The sequence below is a fragment of the Neoarius graeffei genome, chromosome 21 (assembly GCF_027579695.1).
Source record: "Neoarius graeffei isolate fNeoGra1 chromosome 21, fNeoGra1.pri, whole genome shotgun sequence".
NCBI lineage: Eukaryota > Metazoa > Chordata > Actinopteri > Siluriformes > Ariidae > Neoarius > Neoarius graeffei.
This window is the reverse complement of record NC_083589.1, coordinates 29801002-29827955: the sequence shown is the minus strand read 5'-3', so window position 1 is coordinate 29827955 and position 26954 is coordinate 29801002. Positions and strand designations below refer to the sequence as shown.

The following is a 26954-nucleotide window of genomic DNA, read 5'->3' as shown; positions in this document are numbered from 1 at the left end:
AATCTACTAATCTCACTCTCTTTCTATCATTGTCGGCTGTCCATCGCAAGTGATGATGACTGCTTCATTAGGATGCGCAGAAATACAGATGGGCCGCGAGGCCCACACTAGAGCGACGGAGTCGTCCGCAGTGGTGGCATGAATGGTCTGGTTGAGCTGCTATGGAACATCTGATTTCGTGAGCTCTCGTATACTCCCGTTGATGCTCGTCTTCAATTGTGGACACCGAGCTTTTAACTATGCTTCGCCATGTTGCTCGATCCAAGGCATCCCTTTCCCACGTCTGATCGATAACTCCAGCATTCTTCAAGTTCCTCTTCAAGACATCTTTGTACCTCAGTTTCTGTCCTCCTTGTCAGTCTCAGTAGAAAACGGCTTTGGGTAGTTGCGTGTCAGGCATGTGCCAGATGTGTCCAGCCCAACGAAGCTGGGAGGCTGTGATAAGGGCTTCCACGCTTACTGTACTGGCTCGCCTCGGGGACCTTGTCCTACCATCTTATTTTGAGGATAACTTTCTATCACCGATTATCCGGATTAGGATCATGGTAGATCTGGAGCCTATCCCAGGTGTGAGGTGGGAATAAATCCTGGATGTGATGTCCATTAATTATACCTGTCTGATCACAGTGGAAAGACATACATAACATAATAAACATAACTATAACATAAATAGAGACATATGTTCAGAAAACCAGGACAGTTGACACTGGGTTACTTTATTACATCCTTTCACAATCTTTCCCACTATTTTAAACACAGATTACTTGGTTGATTTTTTTTTTTACACTGACATAACCCAGCTGTCACCAAAATTTTGTTCAGTGCAAGCTGTTCTTACTCTTCCCTTTTTTTAAATTAAAATTTTTTTTAACGGTATGACATGCTCAAAACATAGAAGCTCTCATTGACCGGCTAAGAGTCTGTTTCTCAGTTTCAGTTTTTTAATTTCTATTTGAAATCTTCGACATTACATAAATTACACACATATGGTTCTCTTTTCAAGCCAGAAAATAAAAACAAAACAACAAAAGGCAAATTATAACCTACCCAACAATAACAGTAAAAGGAGCCTTGTTTATCAAAGAAATCCTGGCCTGAATCGATATGTATTCCATCACTGTTTTACAAGATTATCATTGGGAAATGTCAGTGAGAACAAATAGCTGAGGTAAGCACTGTTACACTTTGGGTACACAGCTTAACATGGCTCAGAAAGGGGCAGAAACGTTTATCAAACTATAAGCATTTAAAAAAAAATCCTTAACTCAAACTTAGTTTCCTAATCAAATACGCATACCACAGTCATGCAGGCTGCTGTACAAGCAATAATCTCAGTCATTCACAATACTGAACAGGACAAAGGTGCAAAGAACAGAAATTCAAATGCCCACTGTCTTTTCTAAAGTTTCTCCCAGTTATAATCACACAAGACACGCTTTGAAATGGCAACTGAGTGACAACAAGGTAGACTCTCGACTTGGTCCATTTGTAACCAGCTTCTGATAAGAGTCCTTGAAACACCCATGGTTTTATATTAAGGTCCTGCTGGATTTAATCCAATATCCAGTAACAGATTATCAACGTGGAGAGTTGCCAGCAAGGAACGAAAAAAGTGAAGGCAAGAGAAATAGTCCTTATCTACTTCTGCTGGTGTCTCTCTCTTTGTCCCCCCCCTTCACATTAAAAAGGCACTCGACCTCTCAAGGAATGTGAACAGATGGAATAGAGACAATGAGGACGGATACGTGCTTGGACGTGAGCAAACCCCAAGCATCTCTATGAGTGTGTATGCATTTTATTCATTGAATTAGTACTGCTTGTGAACGTGATAATGATCAGTAATAAGGATGCGTGTTAAACAGTGCTGATGCATTTATACATTTCAACTTTAAGCACATTCTTCAAGTCCTTTCAGAAATAATTAGATTACAAAAGAAAACACTATACAGGCTTTTAAAGGCTATGAGTAGATGATATATCAAAACTAGCACCTACAAGACCTACAAAGGAAAAAGGAAAACTAAAGGTGTTCTTTCGTTTGATTATGAGATGACAAAAGCCAGATAAAATGCAAGTTTTACAGGTAGAATTTAGTTAAGAACTGGAAACTTGATAGGCTACACAGCCCAAAACGTCCTTTACATTCAGAGGAATCATTACATTTATGTCCAGGCTGTAGTCCAGGACCAGGTGTCCAGCACCTGAGCAGTCGCAGGCAGCATTAATGCCCCAGTAGTACCAATGACGATTTAGATGCTCGAACCAACAGCAGGTTATCATCATCATCATCACAGAAAATCACTCACATTATCAAAGCAAGACTGTCTCTGTGTCCGAAATCACTCAATCGTTCACTACTCCCTATATAGGGAATTACTATATACAGAACTATATAGTGAGCTCATTGGTAAAATGAAAAAAAAGAAAAAAGCTTTTGGACACTACTCTGTCGCGCTGTTATTTATGTCACTACTGTCACACAATTAAAATGTGCCAGATCAGTCAGCTGGTGGGTTTTCAAAATAATAAATACATGCATGCATTTTTGTGATAAATCCATATTATACTGAGTGTATTTCCCACATTAATAAATACAAAGTACTTTGTGTCTGCTGCATCTTTCAGTTCTTTTAAATCGAGGCTGAATACTTTCTTCTTTGCCGCTGCCTTTTATTAAATCAAATTTGAGGCTTTTGATTTGATTTATTTCAGTGCGACTGCAACGCATGATGGGATATATTGCTTTGGTTAGTGACCATCGGTTGTACACTACTTTTCGTGATGCATTGTGGGATACTTTGAGTGCACTATATAGGGTGTAATAATGCTCACTATACATTTGGACAGTACTACAAAATGGTGACCTCACTATATAGTGAGTCAGGAGTGATTTCGGACACAGGGTGTATTTCACAGATGTCAAGACATTCACATCACCTCCACTGGCAAAATCCTTCTGTAATCATCACAAAAATGAGCTTCTACTAATGCGCTCATGATGCAAAACTGAGAATTACTTGATGCCTGTCTGACATTTTTACTTTCATTTCTGATGATGATCTGAAGATGTCAAAGCATGTTTTACTGCTTTTCTAAAGCGCTCCATCCGATGACTGAAACATACACCAATATGATCAAAACAAAGCATTTCACAGAACACCTGAATCTACTGAACTAATATTCAAATTGTGACTGTACACTAGTGCATTGACAATACATTCATTTTACACCCAAATGTTCACATTTCCTGTTTTGAGAAAGTAAGGACCTCAGCTTCAACGTTGTGAATAATCACAAAAAAAGAGAGAAAGAAATATTAATAGAAGAATACCCCTGTTTATTCTAATTAAAAACTATTTATTCGCAGAATGCTGCAACTAAAAAGAAAAAAAAGAAACTCTTTGTTTCACCTTTTTTTTTTTCCCCATTTCTCATCCTCATCAAATCCCATACACTACAGTCATGGCTATATGTCGTCTTGGCAAAACTTCTGCTGTTCTCATTTCTTCTCCTTTTTTTCAGGGAACATTTAAGATGTCTTTAATTACCTGTTCCATACATGCCTCCTCATGCCTTTGTTCAGGTTCCGGGGGGGGGGGAAGAAAGAAAGATCTGGGAGAACAGCTGCTGTAAATGCAGCTACAGCTTTATACCAGCCCACGCTTCTACCCCACTCGACACACTCGCATCACTCTTGGCAAGAATGAGACAGTCCCTTGGCAACCAAAAAGAAAGTGTGTGGGTGCCTGCATGTGTTTGGTGGGGCTATCGAGTGTCTACCCACAGGAATCAAGCAGACACTAGGGGTAGAATCAGTTCAATGGGTTTTGGGATAGAGGCGGGGCTCCAGCCACTCTTTTCTTCTCATGCTAATCTGAAGAGTAGTTCAGGGTGACAGATTATTTTTTTGTTTTGTTTTTAAACAGAGAATACATCATCCTACATGTGGTCATTTTTTTGAGTGCAGGGGCCCAGGTGCAATCTCAGGGTACCACTCTTGTGGAGATGCCAGAGCTGTAGGAACTCCTCTGGCATTGCATGGAACCCAGAAGAAGGCAGGACGTTGTCATAATAGTGATGACTGACAGGCTGGTGGTCGAGGCCCAGTGCAAATGGCCAGAAGCCGAATGCTGTCACTTCGTTGCACAATCCCAGTGCCAGGCTCACCAAGAAGAGGCCTGTGGAAAGACGTTTGCCGTGTACGCCACGGTGTTTCCAGAAGCGTCCCACGTTCTTTAGGAAGTCTGGATTGGCGAACAGTACTGTCTGGTTCGACCCTGAATCAGCCAGTGCATAGTAGGCACGCAGGGACAAGTCTGTGCCGGGCTTCATGGAGAAGGCAGGCATGTAGATGTAGCTGGAGCCATAGGCTTTCATGCTTTCCACAAAAGCCTTGCGAGACCACAGCAGGCTCTGAAAGCTGGAAGAAAGATGACATCCAAGATTAAAAAATGGCTCAGTATGATGATTAGGTATGATTTCTTCAGTCTACCACATGAGCAAGCCACAGGCTGTACAAGTACACTACAACAATTCTGAACTTTCAGACAACCAAAATCAGAATCTATATGGGTAAAATAAACTAACTACTTGAACACCAGAGCATGCTGTCTGTTAGTTAACATGTTGAACACACACACAGATACTGAACAGAATACATTATCATATACTTTTGGAAAGACTTTGGTTTATCAAAGGTTCACTGCATGGTTAATGGTTTTAACTTTCTAAAGCTTTTCTTCTTGGAAGAAAAAAAGGCATAGCCTCTGCTGTAGATCTCTACATAGAAATTTAGATAGAACATTTAATGGTTTCCCTGAAAGGACAAACCAGAGAACATCAATTATTCTATCCACATTCACTGGATATGAGCAATCGCACACTCTGATTGGCTACTCTACTACTAGGATATCAGCACATATACCATGAGTAGAGAAAAACAAAATGGCGGAGCATGTTGCTGAACCAACCGAGGATGAAATAAAAACTCTACTTGAAAACAAAACCCCAAAAATACAAAAAAAGCAACAAAATATGGAATAAAAGTATTTGATGGTAAGAACGTATCTTTTTTTTATTTTTTCAATAATAATAATAATTATTATTATTATTATGGGCGGCACGGTGGTGTAGTGGTTAGCGCTATCGCCTCACAGCAAGAAGGTCCGGGTTCGAGCCCCATGGCCAGCGAGGGCCTTTCTGTGTGGAGTTTGCATGTTCTCCCCGTGTCCGTGTGGGTTTCCTCCGGGTGCTCCGGTTTCCCCCACAGTCCAAAGACATGCAGGTTAGGTTAACTGGTGACTCTAAATTGACCATAGGCGTGAACGTGAGTGTGAATGGTTGTCTGTGTCTATGTGTCAGCCCTGTGATGACCTGGTGACTTGTCCAGGGTGTACCCCGCCTTTCGCCCGTAGTCAGCTGGGATAGGCTCCAGCTTGCCTGCGACCCTGTAGAACAGGATAAAGCGGCTAGAGATAATGAGATGAGATTATTATTATTATTATAGCATTTTTCACAAATTGCTCCTGTCATTGCGTCGTTTTTTTTTTTTTACATTCTAAGCGGAAATGATTTTGTCGGATATTTTGTATAAAGTTTTTATTTTATAGAATTTGCTAAAAATACAAATGCTCCGTTTCTCAAAATCCAGTGAATGTGGATAGAATAAAAGTTATTCCACTCAATCTCATCGTACATGGCTTATAGCTATCAGCTCATGTACAGTACGACTCGATTTCGTGGAATAACTGTTAAATGTAATCTCAGACAAATCTCACCAGTTTAGATTCTTCAGATGTTTAGATCTCATCTCAATGGTTTGTCTTTATATTTAACAATTCTTCACTGAAGATTAAGTGAATATCGGTGAATAATAACTGAGACGAAGTCAAGGTAATTATTCACTGGTGTTCACTGAGCTTGAGGTGGATAATTGTTATAATATAAATACACAGGTGATTATTTAAACTTTGCTGTGACTGACACCTTGTAGTGTCTCATGGCGGTGAAGCTTGTGTGTCTTGAGGATCCTAAGGCCCTGTTTACATTATTTTGAATCAGCGGATCATCAGATTAACGGTTTTAAAACGATTCGCGTACACACACAATTTCTGTGCCTGCAACAAAACCGTTCCCCGTGCACACAGTAATGCCAATACACGGATACGCTAATCACATGACTAATTAGACGGCACGTCACATGATCCCAGTGCATATCGGGCATGCGCAAGTCACTCACCACTTGCAAGTGGAAGGATGTCGTTGTAAAAAATGAAGTATGCCAGTCTGTTATCGGCGGTACTGGTACTACAATGACGCCTTTTTTACACCGTGTATGGCCTTCGTGTTTATGCTAGAAGGATCTAACAGTGTTCGGTACACTCTTCACCTCGCAGAACGGCCGTTTTTTGCGATTACAACAAGACTATTTAGTGCTACGGTAACCAACACACTTCCTGTATTGCTCATTCACTTAATGACTTCCTCAACACACTTCCTGTATTGCTCATTCACATGACCAACGTGGCATGACCAACACCAGCGAATCAGGAAGGTGGATGTCACAGTGACTGTTAGGGTTTTGCTGGGATTCGAACCTGGTTCGTTGGTGTGATAATCCAGCAAACCCCCACTAGGCCACCAGGGGGATGACTCAAATGCAGAGGCGTGAGGCGGAAGTAGAAAAAGAATCAAAAGGTTTATTTAAACTATATACACTATATACAGGGCAAAACAAAAGACAAAAAAAACCCAAAGAGTATAATCCAAAAGAAAAGCAAAGTGCAAAAATTCAAAAGCTAAGAAGATCAAAAAACACAGTACAAAGGAAACTGGAGATAAACATAACAGCACAAAGACTCCGTGACAAGAGGACTGAACTCAGGGGTATAAATAGACAAACTAATTAAGGACACAGGTGAAGATAATTAGGCAATTAACACAAACACAAGACACAGGAACAGTGGCGGCCTCTAGAGGCCAAAATAAACACGACATGAAAAGGAAATAACAGCGGCCTCTAGAGGCCAAAACAGTCCTAGTCCTAACAGGACCCCCCCTCTAGGAGCGTCTCCTGACGTTCCCAGGGCGATCCAGATGGGCCGAATGGAAGTCCCGACATAGTTCTTTATCAAGGACATCCCGAGCAGGAACCCAGCAGCGCTCCTCAGGACCATAGCCCTCCCAGTCCACCAGATATTGCAACCCGCCGCGGACCCGGCGGGAGTCAAGCAGGCGATTCACAGTGAACACAGTCTGCCCCTGGAAGATGCGGGGGGGGTGGGGGGTTCCTAGGGGCAGGGGCATACGTAGACGTCAGTACGGGCCGTAACAGGGAAACATGGAAAGTGGGGTTGATCCTCAGAGTCCGGGGCAACTGGAGCCGGTAGGAGACAGGGTTCACCCTGCGCACCACCTTGAAGGGGCCAATGTAGCGAGGAGCAAGCTTGCGGTTCTCCACCCGCAGTGGAAGGTCCTTAGTGGACAGCCAAACACGCTGCCCAGGGCGGAAAGCGTGTGCAGGTCTTCTATGGCGGTTGGCCTGAGTCTGGTTGGTTCTGGAGGTCTGTATGAGGGTCTTCCTGACCTTGCTCCAGGTCTTGCGACACCGTCTCACATATTGGTTGACCGAGGGCACCCCCGCGTCCTCCTCCTGGTCCGGGAACAGAGGTGGCTGGAACCCGAATTGGCACTGGAATGGCGACAGCTTGGTGGCCGATGACTGCAGGGTGTTGTGGGCGTACTCCGCCCATGGCAGCCAGGTGCTCCACGATGTCGGGTTATCCATAGCCAGGCCTCGCAGGGTGGTTTCCAGGTCCTGGTTGAGCCTCTCCGTCTGACCATTGGACTGTGGGTGAAACCCAGAGGAGAGGCTGGCAGTGGCTCCGATGACCTTGCAGAACCCGTGCCACACTCGGGAGGAGAACTGGGGCCCTCGGTCTGAGACGATGTCCTGTGGAAGACCAAAGACTCGGAAGACATGATTAAACAAAAGTTTCGCAGTTTCAAGAGCAGAGGGGAGTTTGCACAGTGGTATGAAGCGGCAGGCCTTGGAGAATCTGTCAACTAAGACCAAAATGACCGTGTTACCTTGTGACTCAGGGAGACCCGTGATAAAGTCGACTGCCACGTGGGACCAGGGACGCCGGGGAATGGTCAGAGGATGCAGGAGACCCTGGGGACGCTGTCGTGGGTTCTTGGTTCTGGTGCAAACCTCACAGGACAGGACAAATGACCTTACTTCCTTCTCCATGTTAGGCCACCAGAAGCGTCTTTTCAGGAAGTCCAGGGTCCTCCGAGCTCCCGGGTGGGCGGTGAGAGGGGAAGAGTGACCCCACTGGAGAACCTTGGCCCGGGCTTGATGTGGGACGTACAAGAGGCCTGGTGGCCCCGTCCCAGGACCGGGGTCCTGGCGTTGGGCTCGTCGGACAGCCTCCTCAATACCCCAGCGGACAGGGGCCACAATCCGGGACACAGGGATAATAGGCCCGACTTCATTCTCCCTGTTAGTGGCAGAGAACAGTCTGGACAGTGCGTCAGGTTTGGTGTTCTTGGAGCCGGGGCGGTATGAGAGGGTGAAGTCAAACCGACTGAAAAACAGGGCCCACCTAGCCTGTCGAGGGTTCAGTCTCTTGGCTTGCTGGAGGTACTCCAGGTTCTTGTGGTCAGTCCAAACCAGGAATGGATGTTGTGCTCCCTCCAGCCAGTGCCTCCACTCCTCAAGGGCCAGTTTGACCGCTAGCAGTTCTCGATCCCCCACATCGTACCGGGACTCAGCAGGACTCAGGCGGTGGGAGAAGTAAGCGCAGGGGTGCAGCTTTCCTTCCGAACGTTGAGAGAGCACCGCGCCGACACCACTGTCCGAGGCGTCCACCTCCACGATGAATGGTTGGGAGGTGTCCGGGAGAACCAGAATGGGTGCCGTGCAGAAGCGGTCCTTGAGGTCTTTGAATGCCTTTTCTGCCTGAGGAGACCAGCCATAAGATCCACCTGTCCCTTTGGTGAGGTCTGACATGGGTGCTGCCACAGAACTGAAGTTCCTGATGAACTTGCGGTAGAAGTTAGCGAATCCTAAGAACCGCTGAACCTCCTTAACGGACTTGGGAGTAGGCCAATCCCGGACGGCCAGGGTCTTGGCAGGGTCCATTTGGAGTTGGCCTGTCCGTACAATAAATCCCAGAAAGGAGACCTCGGGAACATGAAATTCGCATTTCTGGGCCTTGGCGAACAGATTGTTCTGTAGCAGCCTCTGGAGAACCTGGCGGACATGGTGGCGGTGCTCCTGCACGGTCTTGGAAAAGATAAGGATGTCGTCGAGGTAGACAAAAACGTATAGGTTAATCATGTCCCTTAAGACGTCGTCGATTAGGGCCTGAAAAACAGCTGGTGCGTTGGTGAGTCCGAAGGGCATCACCTGGTATTCGTAGTGCCCAGACGGGGTGTTAAAGGCAGTCTTCCACTCGTCTCCCTGTCGGATACGGATGAGGTGGTATGCGTTCCGTAGGTCCAACTTGGTGAAGACGGTGGCGCCTTGGAGCAGGTCGAAAGCTGTGGACATCAGCGGAAGGGGATATCGGTTGCGCACAGTGATCTTATTCAGGCCCCTGTAATCAATACATGGTCGGAGCCCCCCATCCTTCTTGCCGACAAAGAAGAAGCCGGCTCCAGCAGGTGAAGTGGAGGGTCGAATAAACCCAGAGACCAGGGCATCTTTGAGGTATTCCTCCATGGCCTTGCGTTCCGGCTGAGAGAGGGAAAACAGTCTGCCACGAGGAGGGGTAGTCCCAGGGAGCAAGTCGATGGCACAGTCGTAGGCCCGGTGCGGAGGAAGAACGGCGGCCCTGCTCTTGCTGAATACCTCCTTGAGATCCCAGTACTCTGTGGGAACTTGAGATAACTCGGTGAGATCAGGGGGCTCGGCAGGAGACACAGGAGAGCTAGAGAGCAGACAAGAGGCATGGCATGCAGGGCCCCATTCCACAACCTGGCTTGTTACCCAGTCTATGTGAGGGTTGTGGCGAGTAAGCCAAGGAAGGCCTAGAATAACTGGGAACTCAGGTGAAGGAATCAGGTGCAGGGATATTTCTTCCTTGTGACCTTGAGACTGGAGGAAGACTGGAGAAGTAACTTGAGTGACTCTTCCATCACCTAACGCTTGGCCATCGAGGGCAGACACAGACAGTGGGACTTCAAGAGGTGCAGTCGGAATATTGATGCTTTGGGCGAAGTGAATATCCATAAAGTTCCCAGCCGCCCCTGAGTCTATCAAAGCTTGACAAGAGTGGACAGACTCACCCCAGGAGATGGAGACCGGGATGTAGATTCCTTGGCCAGGGAGTCCGGGAGAGAGGGTAGGCCCCGTCACAACCCTCCCTCGGCTGGACGGGGCGGTCCTTTTCCCAAGAGTTCGGGACATGATGCTCGGAAGTGACCAGGCTTGCCACAGTAGATGCAGCACTTGTCCCTCCTTCTGCGCTCCCTCTCAGATGCGGAGAGGCGAGTACGACCCACTTGCATGGGTTCTGGACAGTCACTGAAGGAGGTAGACGGTCTCCAGGTAGAGGTAGGGAGGCTGGGGGGGCTCAAGGCTTGGTGGCGTTCTCTCATCCTGTTGTCCAGACGAATAGCATGTGAGATGAGGGTTTCGAGGTCACTTGGGCATCCAATAGAGGCCAGACCGTCCTTGATGGGGTCAGACAGACCATGGTGGAAGGCTGACACCAGGGCAGTCTCGTTCCATCCACTTACTGCTGCGAGTGTTCGGAACGAGATGGCGTAATCTGCGACGCTTCCTCCTTGCCGGATGGACATGAGCTTTCGGGCTGCGTCGGTACTGATGTCTGCCTGATCGAAGACCCGAAGCATCTCTTCAGAAAACAGCTGGAAATCAAAGCACTCAGGTCCCTGTCTTTGCCAGATAGCAGTAGCCCAGGCTCGCGCCTTACCAGCTAATAAGGTGATCACAAAGGCAATCTTGCGGCGATCCGTAGTGTAGGTGGTAGGCTGAAGCTCAAAGGTGAGTTGACACTGGGTAAGGAACTCTCGGCACTCACTGTGCTTGCCGTCATACCTCTGTGGTGCAGGAAGGCTGGGTTCGCGAGGTGAAGAAGGCAGCATTGCAGGAGGCACTGGAGCAGGAGTGGGAGCTGGATCAGGAGCAGGAACTGGATCAGGAGCAGGAGATGCAGGCAGAGATGTCAGCTGTGCCAGGGTTTTCCCAATTTGCTGAAGCAGTTCCTCGTGGCGAGCGAGGGCCTCACGTTGGCTGGTGAGCGTACGTCCATGAGCGTCCATGGTCGCTCCGAAGCGTGTCAAAGCTGCCATAATTCCCTGAAGGTTGGCCGGGTAGACAGTTGAAGCAGCCTCTGCTGAGTCGGTCATGACGGAGTCTTTCTGTTAGGGTTTTGCTGGGATTCGAACCTGGTTCGTTGGTGTGATAATCCAGCAAACCCCCACTAGGCCACCAGGGGGATGACTCAAATGCAGAGGCGTGAGGCGGAAGTAGAAAAAGAATCAAAAGGTTTATTTAAACTATATACACTATATACAGGGCAAAACAAAAGACAAAAAAAACCCAAAGAGTATAATCCAAAAGAAAAGCAAAGTGCAAAAATTCAAAAGCTAAGAAGATCAAAAAACACAGTACAAAGGAAACTGGAGATAAACATAACAGCACAAAGACTCCGTGACAAGAGGACTGAACTCAGGGGTATAAATAGACAAACTAATTAAGGACACAGGTGAAGATAATTAGGCAATTAACACAAACACAAGACACAGGAACAGTGGCGGCCTCTAGAGGCCAAAATAAACACGACATGAAAAGGAAATAACAGCGGCCTCTAGAGGCCAAAACAGTCCTAGTCCTAACAGTGACGTTGTCCAATGACGACGTCAGCTAGAGCTCAGCACTGCGTATCCTCGTTCCTCAATGTTTACACAGCACCGGATCAGATACGTACTGGGTTGAATACGTGGGCCCTGGCGGATTCAACTGTTCCGCCTGTGGAGTCGTTTTCCGGCGTTTTAATGTGCACGGACAGTGCATCTGCAACGAAAATGATACGGATACGGTCTAATGTAAACACCACCTAAGAGCTATGCCAGTGGGGGTTTATGCTCCTGGTAGGTGCAACCTCGCTGGATTGGTTGAGAGACAGAGGCCAGATGAAGAATAGTCACTGGTCCTCTGGGTTGGGCAGAGGGTTAACCACCCGCTTCCGTAAAACATCAATGGTTACGGAAACAGGAGCAAGAATCGCAACATTTCTAGGGGAAATTGTGGCTGGAAGAGTTGGAACGAGACAGCAGTAACTGCAAAGGACAGAAAGGAATGGAAGATTTTTGCAAATGCTCTACGCGATACTATTGGTGCAACAGGAACTCGATGATGTTTTTTTTTTTTAAATTGCATTAAAAAAAGCACTTATTTCAAACTTCAACAGCGACATGCAGATGTAATAACAGTGCGGCGCAGACTTGTATCACTTATCTATGCCATGTAAAATAAAATACGTTGTTTTGAAATCAATAAAATAAATCACAATTCCACCTTACTTTTGAACAGTTTTAGACCAAACTTTGTAGCATCTTTAGTGCTTTTAGGAACAGCATTTTCTTTCATAGTTTCTAATTCTTCTTCACTTACGGTGACAAAGCGATCGGCCGTCATTTTGCCGTCAATCGAGGTGAGTATTGAGAAATAGTCTGAATTTCTCGTCCAATCAGTGCATGTGACTTTCTATTATCACCTGAGTATTTATACTAATTTGTAATATAAGCAGGGCAAGATTGTCATGCCACACATCTGTGATGAACCAGAGCACCGTTTACTCATATTGATAATTTATTGAATACAAAACCCATATAGAATTACCTCTTCTCTATAATACTGGGATTAGCGGTCACTAACTGGGTCTTCCTGCCTACGTCATCAATATATTCTTTGGACAGTGGGGGCAGGTTACATCTAGAGTGGAAACAAAAGAAAACAGAGAAAGGAAGAAAGAAAATCAATCCTCCAGGCAGCATGAAATGTTAGTCAGGATGACATTCTTTTATGCTCATTTATAATTGATGGTAATGTTTTATTAAAAGAGTGAAAGAGAAAGTCAAAAATCAGAAGCAGAAGAATTAAAACAATTTTTAAAAGTATTACTCTGAAAAGTAAAAGCCAAGCATTTCAAATGTCCACTTGACCTGAACTAAATTGTTTTACAACAATTTAGAGTTGAAATTAATGTAAATATATATTTTCTGTAATATACCGTATGTGACACTACATAGAGTTCAAATTAAACCTTCCATATGAAATAAACATTTTAGATGAGTTACGTGAGTAAAAATCTCAACGTGCAATAAGGTAAAGTGTGAAACTGGTATGAAATTAAATCCTCTCTGTGTGATCAACACCCACCATTTTCTTAACTCCAGATGAATTTAAAACATGTGAGCTTCTGCTATGCACAAATATACAGTAGTGTAGTATATAAGCACTGAGAAAAGGTATACAGGTACAGATGTTATTACAATCTTGAGTAGAGAAGCAAAGTAATACATGCATGCTGAACTCTGATTGAACCTTCCCCTGTCTGCTGTCCCATACTACACGATAATAATCATTATTCTATCCACATTCACTGGATATGAGCAATTGCATGCTCTGATTGGCTACTCTCTGACTAGGATATCAGCTCATATACCATGAGTAGAGAAAAACAAAATGGCAGAGCGCATCAAGTCAGATTACATCACTTGTTATCAAGTATTTAAAAGAATCATCCATCCATTATCTGTAGCCGCTTATCCTGTACAGGGTTGTGGGCAAGCTGGAACCTATCCCAGCTGACTATGGATGAGAGGCGGGGTACACCCTGGACAAGTCGCCAGGTCATTGCAGGGCTGATACATACAGACAAACAACCATTCACGCTCACATTCACACCTACGGTCAATTTAGAGTCACCAATTAACCTAATCTGCATGTCTTTGGACTGTGGGGGAAACCGGAGCACTCGGGGAGAACATGCAAACTCCGCACAGAAAGGCCCTCGTCGGCCGCTGGGCTCGAACCCAGAACCTTTTTGCTGTGAGGCGACAGTGCTAACCACTACACCACTGTGCTGCCTTTAAAATAAACAGAAATAGTTAAATAAACAAATTTTTTTCCCATCAATATCTCCTGTTCCATACTCCAGCCCAGTCGGTGGCAGTAATGCACCTTTAAGTTGGTTTGCCAACTGCCAAAAAAAGAAGAAAAGAAAATGGCGGACCATGTTGCTGAACCAACCAAGGATGAAATAAAAACTCTGCTTGAACCCCCCCCCCCCCCCAAAAAAAAAAAAAGCACAACAAAATATGGAATAAAAATATTTGATGGTAATAACGGCGGCACGGTGGTGTAGTGGTTAGCGCTGTCGCCTCACAGCAAGAAGGTCCGGGTTCAAGCCCTGTGGACGGCGAGGGCCTTTCTGTGTGGAGTTTGCATGTTCTCCCCGTGTCCGCGTGGGTTTCCTCCGGGTGCTCCGGTTTCCCCCACAGTCCAAAGACATGCAGGTTAGGTTAACTGGTGACTCTAAATTGACCGTAGGTGTGAGTGTGAATGGTTGTCTGTGTCTATGTGTCAGCCCTGTGATGACCTGGCGACTTGTCCAGGGTGTACCCCGCCTTTCACCCGTAGTCAGCTGGGATAGGCTCCAGCTTGCCTGCGACCCTGTAGAACAGGATAAAGCGACTAGAGATAATGAGATGAGATGATGGTAATAATGTATCTCTTTTATTTTTCAAGAATTATTATTATCATTATTATTAGGGCGGCACGGTGGTGTAGCGGTTAGCGCTGTCACCTCACAGCAAGAAGGTCTGGGTTCGAGCCCCGTGGCCGGCGAGGGCCTTTCTGTGTGGAGTTTGCATATTCTCCCTGTGTCTGCGTGGGTTTTACTCCTGCAACTGAGCTACCATTTTCTCTTGTCAAAGTGACTCAGAAAGAAGGGAAGTCTAATGTTTTAGTTTTTGCTATAATCACATCATCAGTTTTTCTTTGGCTAATCAAACACAAGGTACACCACCACTCTTGCCAGAGCAGCTGGGGTTAGGTGCCTTGCTCAAGGGCACTTCAGCCAGTCTTGCTGGTCCAGGGCACTGAACCAGCAACCTTTTGGTCCCAAAGCTGCTTCTCTATCCATTAGGTCATGGCTTCCCCAAAGTCTAATGTAAGACAAAATTATATATTTTTTTATCAAATTATGCATAATGTGAGATATAAAAATGTGTTGTGTTAGCTTTATGTTCAGTCCACTGACATGTAACACTTCTAGTTACATTAATAGGTCAGTGATACTTTAGCTAGTCAGCAGTAGTATTAAAATCGCTGTGTCTTGCTGCTATGCTAATTAGAATATTGATAGCCCATAACATTGGCCGATGAACTAGCTAAATAATGTAATGTAATCACAACCAGTTGGTAACTTTGTTTGCTAAGGAATAGGTAAATTAGTAATGGGCGGGATACTCATTATTGAATACCTAACTGAAAGTTGTGTTGATGCTGTCTACTGGTGTAGCTGCAAGACTGAGCTTGGCAAGACTTACTGTAGCTCGTCACTGTGCATGCAGTTCTGGTCATACCACTTCATGTGCGTATACATTACATTACAGGCTTTTTAGCAGACGCTCTTATCCAGAGTGACGTAGAACATGCCCAGAGCAACCTAGGGAGGAGTTGGGGGTTAGGCTAGGTGCCTTGCTCAAGGGCACTTCAGCCATTCCTGCTGGTCCAGGGAATCGAACCATTGACCTTTTGGTTCCAAAGGTGCTTCTCTAACCATTAGGTCACGGCTCCCCCATGTATGTGTACATGGACATGAGTGTTTGTTCAGATGTTTGCTGGTATGTACGGTCAAAACTTTTGTACAACACCCAGAACACTGTGGCTATGGTGATGTAATAGGTGTAATTTCGTCATAGCTGTGGTGCTTGAGAAAGTGCTAATTTACTGCCGTCACTTCCAGTATAATTACAAACCCGACCGACAACACCGAAGACAGAGGCTGCATGTCACCCTTGTGAACGCATGGAGGTGCATCTGGCTTCAGATCAAAGAACACCAAACCTCAATGTGTGAGAGATGAAGTGATAGCAGTCTGTTGCGCTGGCAGTCCTTGGTTTCAGGACGGCCTTCGTATTTATGTTTGAAAGTGTAGATGCAATGGTGATGAATGCTTGCTGTGCACAAGCACTACAGTTATAACTCGCTCCATGGTTATAATTAGGCTAAGTGTGCTCCAGCTCAATGTCACTGTGCAAGTGTGCTAAAGGGTGAACCTACACAGCTGCTCATAACATGGAATAGAAATCCCTCCTAATATTAATGGACTTTTAATTCTCCCTCCCTGGAGTGGTGGTGATTACTTTGGGCCGAGACACAAGACTCACTGGACTATCTAAGGTAAGTTATACTCCTAGAATACAGTGCTACGGGACCAGCTTTGGGACCAAAGCAACTTTGGGACCAAAAGTTTGCCAGTTTGAGTCCCTGGACCAGCAGGAATGGCTGAAGTGCCCTTGAGCAAGACACCTAACCCCCAACTGCTCCCCAGACTGCTCTGAGTATGTTGTACGTCGCTCTGGATAAGAGTGTCTGCTAAGTGCCATTAATGTAAAGTAAACTAAATGCAATTTCAGTCGCTGAAGTACAGGTGATGTGGTCATTAACGTAACTGTTTTAACAGATTTTGTTAATGTACTAATAGTTTTGCAAACATTTTTATAGGAAAGCGCACAAATTAGTAACCTACACCGTCTCAAACGGCCTTTAACCTGGACAAATCTTCTTTAAAAAGCTCATCGAGACCCTGAAATGTGAACTGATCTGAAAACTGAGCTGAGCCGCCAAGAGAGAACGTTTAAAAACAAGGCTTTGACCGTTCTCTGCGGAAGGATATTGTTTACCATTGATTTTGTCGTCACCTGATTTATACTGAAATTACTTCAGGAAAGAGATCAGTACTGACAGAAGAAATTATTGCAAAGACAAATAATGCTTTCTATGTACATACAGGCACTTGTGTGTCGCTCGAAGACTGACTTGAAAAATGTGTACTTTTCCCTAATGCTTATTCAGAGAGGGCTGGCTAAGTTTGATAAGCTGGACTTGTGTGTTAAACAATTAACTCCATTCCTGTGTCTGAAATCGCTCCCTACTCACTATATAGTGGGGACGCCATTTTGTAGTGCTGTCCGAAACCTTAGTGAGGATTATTTACACCCTATATAATGCACTCAAAGTATCCCACAATGCATCCTGAAAAGTACAACCGATGGCAACTAACCAAAGCAATATATCCCATCATGCCTTGCAGTGGTGCTGAAAGAAATCAAATTAAAAATCTCAAATTTGATTTAATAAAAGGCAGCGGCAAAGAAGAAAGTATTCAGCCTTGATTTAAAAAAACAAACAAAGATTCAGGCACTTTATTAATGTGGGAAATACGCTCAGTATAATAAGGATTTATCACAAAAATATATGCATGTATTTATTATTTTGAAAACCCACCAGCTGACTGACCTGGCACGTTTTAATTGTGCGACAGTAATGACATAAATAACGGCATGACGGAGTAGTGTCCGAATTTTTTTTTTTTCATTTTACCAATGAGCTCACTATATAGTCCTCTATAAAGTAATTCCCTATATAGGGAGTAGTGAACAAGTGAGTGATTTTGGACACAGGGCATGTTTTTCACAAATTATTTTGACCTACCAAGATATGCATAGTAAAGGCCATCTCTTTGTTTTTGCTGTGTTATGCTGCATGTGGATATGCAAAAACAGTGGGAGGGCGTTTACAGGAAGATCTGAACTGCTAATGCACTACAAACTGAATCATAGCAGAGCGAAGCCACCACAGGGAACCTGATTGCAAGTGCAAGGCAATGTATCTCATCAACACTTGACCACCAGATAATGAAATTTGTATCTTTATTTACATTAGATGGGTTTTTATCCAGTGCTTATTTTTAATTTGCATTTTACACTCATTGGGCGTTTCGCTTTTAGGCAGTGTCTAAATATACAGTATTGTGCAAAAGTCTTAGGCAGCCTTTTTTCATATAAACTTTGTTATAGATTTCTATTTTATGACTTCTACATCATCGAGTCAATACAAAAACATTTTAGAGTCCAAACGTTCGTTTTCCAGCACAAAATTAAATGTTACAAAAAAAAAAAAAACGTTTGTATCTGAACAGCATATTACATAAGAGAGCACTTTTCAGATTAAAAAAGAAAACATAATGAAGGCTGCTGGGTTTTGGTGTAAAATGAGGAAGTGAGTGTGATAGTCAAAGTGTCCAGAAGAACTGTGGCTGGTTCTGCAAAATGCTCAGTAAAACCTACAGCTCATTTCCGAATGCTCAGTAAAACCTACAGCTCATTTCCGCATAAAACTGCACTCACTGGACCTGAGACTACTATTTTGTTTTAAAGCAAAGGGAATTTTGTTTCATACCAAATATTGACTTTGTTTCATTTATTATGGCTTACTGATTACTGTTTATAGTACTTTTTTTAAGGTTAAAACATTTCAGTATTTAAGCCATTTTTGGTCTACAGCATTTATTTACATGTGCCTAAGACTTTTGCACAGTACTGTGTGTGCGTGTGTGTACACACACACACACACACACACACACACACAGTGGTGCTTGAAAGTTTGTAAACCCTTTAGAATTTTCTATATTTCTGCATAAATACTTATCACTCTATGGGGAGTTTTTTAAGATGCGTTCTGGCGCTGTAAGTTGGAGCAGCCTCAAACTTTTCTGCCGATTGCTGTGGATTTTATGTAGCGTTAATATTGGGTGTTCCCTAACCCAATGTGTGGCCATGGGCTTATCGTATATGCCAGCCGAACTGCTAAAAATTAACTCGTCATCCCTCCGTCTAAATGTGGATGTTTACAGCCTGTGCGTCAACCTTTCCATCGCTCGCCGGCCTCGCTACATACACAGAGGTTCTCGTCGCAAAGTCTGTTGTTATACAGAATCCTCAGGCATCATCCCCACCCGAATATCCACGTCGTCAACTTGTCCTTCATCTACAGGATTTAGAAAGGGAGGCGTAAATTATGGAAACCTTACGACATTACCATCGAGCCACTTGCCTGTTCCTCTGCCTCTCACTAACTATATCCCTGTCCACTGGTTGCCAGGCTCCCTCCCTATAAACAGAGCGTCCCATGGTGGAGCCGACATTAAAAACTTGCGTTCCCTGACGTTCCACAGGATTTCACTGGCAGCAAATACACAACGATCGGACTCATTTAATGCCAAATTCGCTCTGTTCAATGCCAGGTCTCTATCAAATAGGACATTTATTTTAAATGACATTATGTTGTCTCGTATGCTGGACTTTTTATTTTTAACAGAGACTTGGCTAGTCACTGGTGACACCTCTCCTTTTGGAGACCTCTGCCCCTCCCACTGCAGCTTCCTGAACTCACCTAGGCTGACTGGCCGTGGGGGTGGACGCCAGGCTGAAACGATAAAAAATTTTATCGGATTCACCTGAATCCGTTGCCGTGTGGACAGGGCCTGAGTGTGAATGGTAGTTTTTCTCTCTGTGTCAGCCCTGTTATGATCTGGCAACTTGCCCAGGGTGTATCCCGCCTCTCACTCATAGTCAGCTGGGATAGGCTTCAGCTTGCCTGTGACCCTGTAGAACAGGGTAAGCAGCTACAGATAATGGATGGAATTGGGCTGAAGTGCGCTTGAGCAAGGCACCCAACCCCCAAATGTTCTGATATGTGTGTGCGCTCACTGCTCACTCGTGTGTGCGCGCGCGCGCATGTGCGCGTTCACTGCTTCAGATGGGTTAAATGCAGAGAGGAGTTTGACTGTGCTTAAGTGTGCATGGGGCAAATAAAGGCTTTTCTCTCTCTCTCAAAATACACTCACTGGCAACTTTGTTAGGAACACCCAATACATCAAATCATGCAGATACAAACAGGGCTTTCCACTAAGGTTCATACTAGCCAGCCATGGGGGGGGGAGTAAACACAAAAACTCCTGTGCACGCAGTTCCCAGGATTAAATGTATTTTCCACAGACTATTTATTTATTCACTTTACTCAAATACAAAGTAAAATGGCAGTAAATCTTTCTTTTCTTGCGTATTGCATCATGAGGCGTTCCTGGCTTGTAAATCTCTTATTTTCGGTGCATGACACATTCACGAAGCTGAGCATGCTATGAATTAACAACGACAACGGTCTGCAGTGGGGCTACACAAACACTCAGCGAACATTTCTCCATTTGTGTATGAAAATACACTCCAACCACTCAGTTTGGTTTCATTTACAACCAACGGTGTCTTCTGATGCCAGCACGTAATTGAACGAGAGAAGACTGGTTTACCGGAGACAAAATAAGCGTCATCTCTGCTTCTGTTCCCTCTGACACACTACTGTCTCCGCCGAGTGTGCGCGCACACACCGCATGTCGGGGCCGTGGATGAGTTACTCTCCCTTGATCAACGAGTCGGCGGGGAATTTGTGATTATTATCGGTACAAACAGCGCGAATCACAACTTAAATGAGTGCGGTTCAGTTTGACATTATTGTCAGTCCGTTAGATAAACATTTAATTTTATTAAAATCGAAAATTAATATTTAGAACCTGTGGGCTACAAAAATAATAGTCATTAAAGTAGCCGGCTGGACTTAATTGTGTCGTCGGCTGTATAGCCAGCAGCCGGCGCTTGTGGAAAGCCCTGTACAAATCAAGAGCGTCAATTAATGTTCACTTCAAACATCAAAATGGAAAAAACTGTGATCTCAAAGTGTGACTTTCACTGTGGCATACCGTAGGTGTTGGTTTGAGCCAGATGGACTGGTTTGAGTATTTTAGAAACTGATGATCTCCTGAGGTTTTCACACACAACAGTCTCTAGAGTTTACACAGAATGGTGCCAAAAACAAAAAACACTAAGTGAGCGACAGTTCTGTGGATGAAAACAAATGCCTTGTTGATAAGAGAGGTCAGAGGAAAATGGTCAGATTGGTTTGAGCTGCCAGGAAGGATATAGTAACCCATATAATCACTCTTTACAACTGTGGTGAGCAGAAAAGCATCTCAGCATCTAACAGCAGAAGACCACATTAGGTTCCACTTCCTGTTAGATCTTGGAGCTAACAGGAAGGGGATCCCTGAGGAACTTTCAGGAACAACGGCACCTAGAATGGCTTGCACACTGCGTCTGAACAGAAAACTGGGCACCTCAAAAACAAACCCTATTCATAGAGACAGAGGCCAGACCTGGCAGGCGAAGGCCGGTAGACGGTTGGAAAAGAGTCAAGAAAGAAACAGGAATGGATAAAGGACAGTTGATGAAACGGATGATGAACCGTTTGGGGTTCAAAAGATGGAGCCGTGAGCGCTATAGGCGGACGGACTCCTCTGACTCAGAGGCATAAACCTCAACGAGTAACATTTGATGAAGACGGAAGTTACACCGTCGAAACATGTCAGGTAAAGGAAAAAACTTTTACATGTCTGTAACAAAAGAAAACTAATGACTTGATTTAATAAGAAGACAATGAACGTGATACATCTATTAAACGAAAGTTATGGAAAAGAGTGCATCAAAGAGTTTCGCCACCTAGAACAACTGACGAAGAAACGGGCACGCCAAAGAAACCATCTAAAGTTCAACCTGCGATGCCGAGATGAAGGAATCATGCCGGCAAGTTTAAACATCAAGACTCCTATTCCAACCAAAAACACAAAGAAGGCCGTGGACAGAGCGCAAAAGACACTAATCAAAGAAAGGATACGATGTACAGTGAACAAAATAAAAAACATCAGTGCGGAGCTAGAGCGACAATTGGAACAGTGGAAACAACTTTTCCCCCCTCACCAAAGAAATGGACACGCTGGTGCAAGGGCACCTCCACGAAATACATGAAAAGGAATTTACAAAAATGAAGACTCGTCACATCGAAAAACTGGAAAGATTAGTCGCCAAGAAAAGACAACAGGAGCAGAACACCACGACAAATGAGAAATGGATACACAACATATCGACACATGAACTGACTGAAACAGAGTGCAGCATCCTGACGTGAGGACTTAATTATGCCATTACACTGCACAAGATCCCACACGAGGATTTCATCCTAGCAACGGAGCTGGCATGCGAAAAAATACAGGACCAAGGACAAAAAGCAGAATTACGCAATGAAATAGCAGGCAGGGATACTGAAGTCCGCAAAACTACCACCAAGCAACATATCAAAACAAGAAGAAAAAGCTATAAGAAGTTTGGCCAAGAACAAAAACATCATGATATTACCCGGAGACAAAGGCAGAACAGTCATAATGGATACGGCACAATACAAAAACCAAATGAACAGTATGTTGGCAGACACCACCACATACGAGGTCCTCAAGAAAGACCCTACAGAGGACAAGAAGAAAAAACTAAAAGCTTTACTGAAGCCATTATTGGACGCCAACAAAATTGAAAAACAGGCATACAAAAACTTAATACCCACAGCCAGCATAACCCCCCGGATCTATGGCACACCAAAAATACATAAACCAGGAGCACCGTTGCGTCCGATTGTGGACAGCATCGGATCAGTTACCTACAACCTGTCTAAAGCGCTTGCGGAGATAATCAAACCACTGCTGGGCCAAACAGAACAACATTGCAAAAACTCAAAACAACTAGCAGAACAACTCAGCAAGATAAACATGGAGAAGGACGAAATTTTAATATCACACGACGTTGTCTCCCTATTCACAAAAACCCCGGTGGAAGCTACATTGCAAATCGTACAACAGCGCCTCAAAACAGATAAGACTCTCAAGAAACGCACACAGTTATCAGTAGAAGACATCAGTCAACTGCTCAATTTCATTGCTACATCCACATACTTCCAGTTCCGCGGAACAATATACAGGCAGAAGGAGGGGTTTGCGATGGGGGACCCACTCTCCGCCATAATGTGCGGCTTCTTCATGGAACGTCTTGAAAGAGAGGCTATTACATCTGCCCCAGAAGAATGCAGGCCCACATTATGGAGGAGGTATGTAGATGACATCCTGGAGAAAGTAAAAGTCGGATGGACTCTACAATTGACTGATCACCTCAACTCCATAGACCACACTGGCAACATAAAATTTATGCATGAAGAGGAAACAGAAAAATCAATAGCGTTTTTGGACATAAAAATTCACCATACAGACGACGGAGACATCAAAATAACAATCTACAGAAAACCGACACACACTGATCAATATCTGCTCTGGACGTCTGAACACCCCATCGCACACAAACTGTCAGTTGTCAGAACTCTCTACGAACGTGCAGCAATCATAACCGATCCCACAGAACGCGCAACAGAAGAACAACACATACAGCAAGCTTTGATCACATGTCAATATCCACCATGGGCCATACACAAAGGCGCACAACAAGTGAAAACAAAAGAAAAGACACAGACGAAAAAAGGAAGAAAACAGACAACCCAAAAACAGGAAAGCAAAGCAGTAGTGACTCTACCGTATGTCAGAGGAGTTACAGAACGAATCCAAAGAGCCATGAAAAAACAACATACAAACACCCGTGAAACCACACACCAAACTACGACAGCTACTAGTTCACCCTAAGGACAAAATCGACCAACACAATAAATGCAATGTCATATATGAAACACCATGCCAGTCATGCAATAAAACCTATATTGGGGAGACAGGAAGGAGTTTTAGTACACGAAAAAAGGAACAGAAAAAGGAATGTGAAAAAGAAACAGAACAGAGACAAACAAGAGCAAAAAAAGATAAAGCCACGCAGGAGAACCTCAAATCAGCAATAACAGACCACTGTAGAAGGGAAAATCATATAATGGACTGGGACAATGCTCAGATCATACAGCAAGAGAACAACAGATACCACCGTTGGATTAAGGAGTCAATATAAATTAGAAAGTGTAGCCCAAGAACAATAAACAGGGATGAGGGGGCATACATGGTCTCCCACACCTGGAGCGCCGTCCTGAGGGGGCAACACTGACAGCGGGAGGTGTGACCGACCTGTCAATGTTGACAGGGAGGCCACACCTCCGTAACATCAGCTGATTATAAAAGCACGTCACACACCAACATCTGAGTGACCCTCTGATGAAGACGGAAGTTACACCGTCGAAACATGTCAGGTAAAGGAAAAAAAATTACATGTCTGTAACAAAAAACTAATGACTTGATTTAATAAGAAGACATAATGAACGTGATACATCTATGCCACATTTGATCATGATGATGACATGAGTAGATCAGCTGTTCACTATTCCCTCGCTGTTTATCAGTGACATCAGTATCATCTTTCCCCCTCCATTTTTTGTTAGAGAAATGGAATCTCTAAATACTTTAAAGGTCCCATGGCATGAAATTTTCACTTTCTGAGTTTTTTTAATGTTAAAATGAGTTCCTCTGACCTTAAGTCATCCCAGTGGCTAGAAATTTCATAATGTGTAAACCAAACTATGCCCAACATTTGAGAATGGCACGTCAAAACGGCGCGTTGATAAACTCTTCCCTTTACTACGTCAGCAAGGGAGATGATCCCCACGCCCCCCCCCTCTGGATTCCCACCCACTGTATGAATTGCCCGCCCAGTTGTAGTGAGGAGACCATAGAGGACACAACAACATGGCATCACCTAAGCGAGCGAAACATGGAAATTGCACTGTACATGGATGTGACAACACAGAAAAGAGTCTGTTTTTACTGCCGACGGGAGAGCCCCTGAAGATGCAGTGGCTTAATTTTATTTACTTCAATAATACGCCGTCGAGTCTACCTAAGACGGTGTATGTTTGTCGGAAGCATTTTCCTGAGGAATGTTTCCACAACTTGGGACAGTACAGGGCAGGCTTTGCACATCAACTGTCACTGAAGCCTGGGTCCGTACCAAGCATCCCTGCCGCATCAGCCACAAACACCGAACAAGTAAGTGTATAACTGTTAAGTCGTTTTGACGTGTTTTAAAATCGGTGCCACGTTAGCCTTGCAATGGCTACATTAGCTGTGCAGCTAACCGCTTCCTGCAGTTAGCCAGGTACTCTGCGCTACAAAACCAAAAAGCATGCAGCATGCTCTGTTATAATAGCCAATCAAAACAGTTTTTACAAAGACACCCACATTCTTTTTTTTAAGTCACTCGTTCATTTTATTTGTTTGTTTGTTCAGTAAAAACCCAAACATTTGTTGAATTAATTTTATTTCCTCGCGTCGCACCTTAATGACGTCAGAGCGTGGTATTTTTCCCTTCGCGGTTTGTTCCTTCTCTCTCGCCATAGTAAGACACCCACATCCGCTTGTTCTGACCCACTGGAGGTAGCGTCACAGTGCTGTTAGCCAATCAGAGGTAACACGTTTACATGTCATGAATATTAATGATAAGACCCGCCCCCACCCTCTACCCTTCCCCGCCTCCATGCTTCTCATTAGCAAAACGACGCACTGGGAAAAGCGCTGAAATGGGGCTTTCTCCCAGGAGGCTATATCTACGTGCCGAGGGTTCATCTGCGGATATAACATCCGGAAACCTCCACGAGCCCGTTTAAAGCATCAACAAACCACCATGCCATGGGACCTTTAATGACAAAGGTATCGAAAATTATAAAATGGATGTCGTTGCTAATCGTTTTAATAATTTTTTTGTTAATGTTGGACCAAGATTAGCTCAAAATATCTCTGATCCAGTAACAAATGATGATTGTATAGATAATATTATAAAGAGGAATTTTTGTTCTATGTTTCTTACACCAGTAGATGAGAAGGAAATTATTGATATAGTTAATAAATGTAGTAATAAAATATCCACAGATTGTAATGATATTGATATGAAACTAGTGAAAACTATTATTGGGGGGATTTCTAAAGCATTAACATACATCTGTAACTTGTCATTTCAAACTGGTACATTTCCAAGCAATATGAAAATAGCAAAAGTAATTCCATTGTATAAATCTGGGGACAAACAACTTCACAAATTACAGACCTGTTTCTTTACTTCCTCAATTCTCCAAAATTCTTGAAAAACTATAACAGATTAGATAAATTTACTGAAAAATACAAACTACTCAGTGATAGTCAATATGGATTTAGAGCAAATAGATCAACAGAGATGGCACTAATGGAATCAATTGAATAAATCAGTAACTCTATAGATAAGAAATATGTCGCTGGGATATTTATTGATCTTCAAAAAGCTTTTGATACTATTAATCATGATATATTAAGATGGAACAATATGGGATAAGGGGAGTTGTATTACATTGGATAAAAAGTTATTTGAGCAACAGGACACAATTTGTGAAGTTGGGTGACTTTGTCTCAACTCGTTTGAATATTGATTGTGGTGTCCCTCAGGGGTCAGTATTGGGTCCTAAACTGTTTATTCTTTATATAAATGATATGTGCAATGTATCAAAGATATTTAAGATGGTATTATTTGCAGATGACACATATGTTTTGTTCTGGAACAAATTTACATGAGTTAGAAAACAATCTCTTCAGAATTGTGCAGGTTAAAAAGTTGGTTTGATCGAAATAAATTATCATTAATTCTGTCTAAAACAAAAATCATGTTATTTAATAATTATAAAATAAATAGGGCAATAAATGTACAGGTAGATGGTGTTGATATTGAAAGAGTTTATAATAATAAATTTCTTGGGGTAATAATAGATGATAGAATTAATTGGAAATCACATAAAATACATACTAATGAAACTATCAAGAAGCATATCTGTGTTGAGTAAAGCTAAGCATGTCCTGGACTATAATTCACTCTGCATTCTTTACTGTTCCCTGGTTTTACTGTACTTAAATTACTGCTCAGTGCTGTGGGGAAATACGTATAAATTTTCACTTCATGCAATAACTATACTT

General features: G+C 43.7%; 1 protein-coding gene across 2 annotated transcripts in view; it reads right to left on the bottom strand.

Annotated features, from left to right (window-relative positions):
• Positions 1–905: 905 nt before the first annotated feature.
• The window catches only part of st8sia1 (ST8 alpha-N-acetyl-neuraminide alpha-2,8-sialyltransferase 1), a 186299-nt gene continuing 160250 nt past the window's right edge, over positions 906–26954 (bottom strand). The window contains exons 4-5 of one of the 2 annotated variants that reach the window (XM_060902944.1): positions 12875–12967; positions 906–4420 (exon numbers count right to left, since the gene is read on the bottom strand). In XM_060902944.1, coding sequence (XP_060758927.1) covers positions 3940–4420; positions 12875–12967 — 574 coding nt within the window. In that variant the 3' untranslated portion in view covers positions 906–3939. The remainder of the gene's footprint in view (positions 4421–12874; positions 12968–26954) is intronic. The other variant, XM_060902945.1, reaches the window with a different exon arrangement.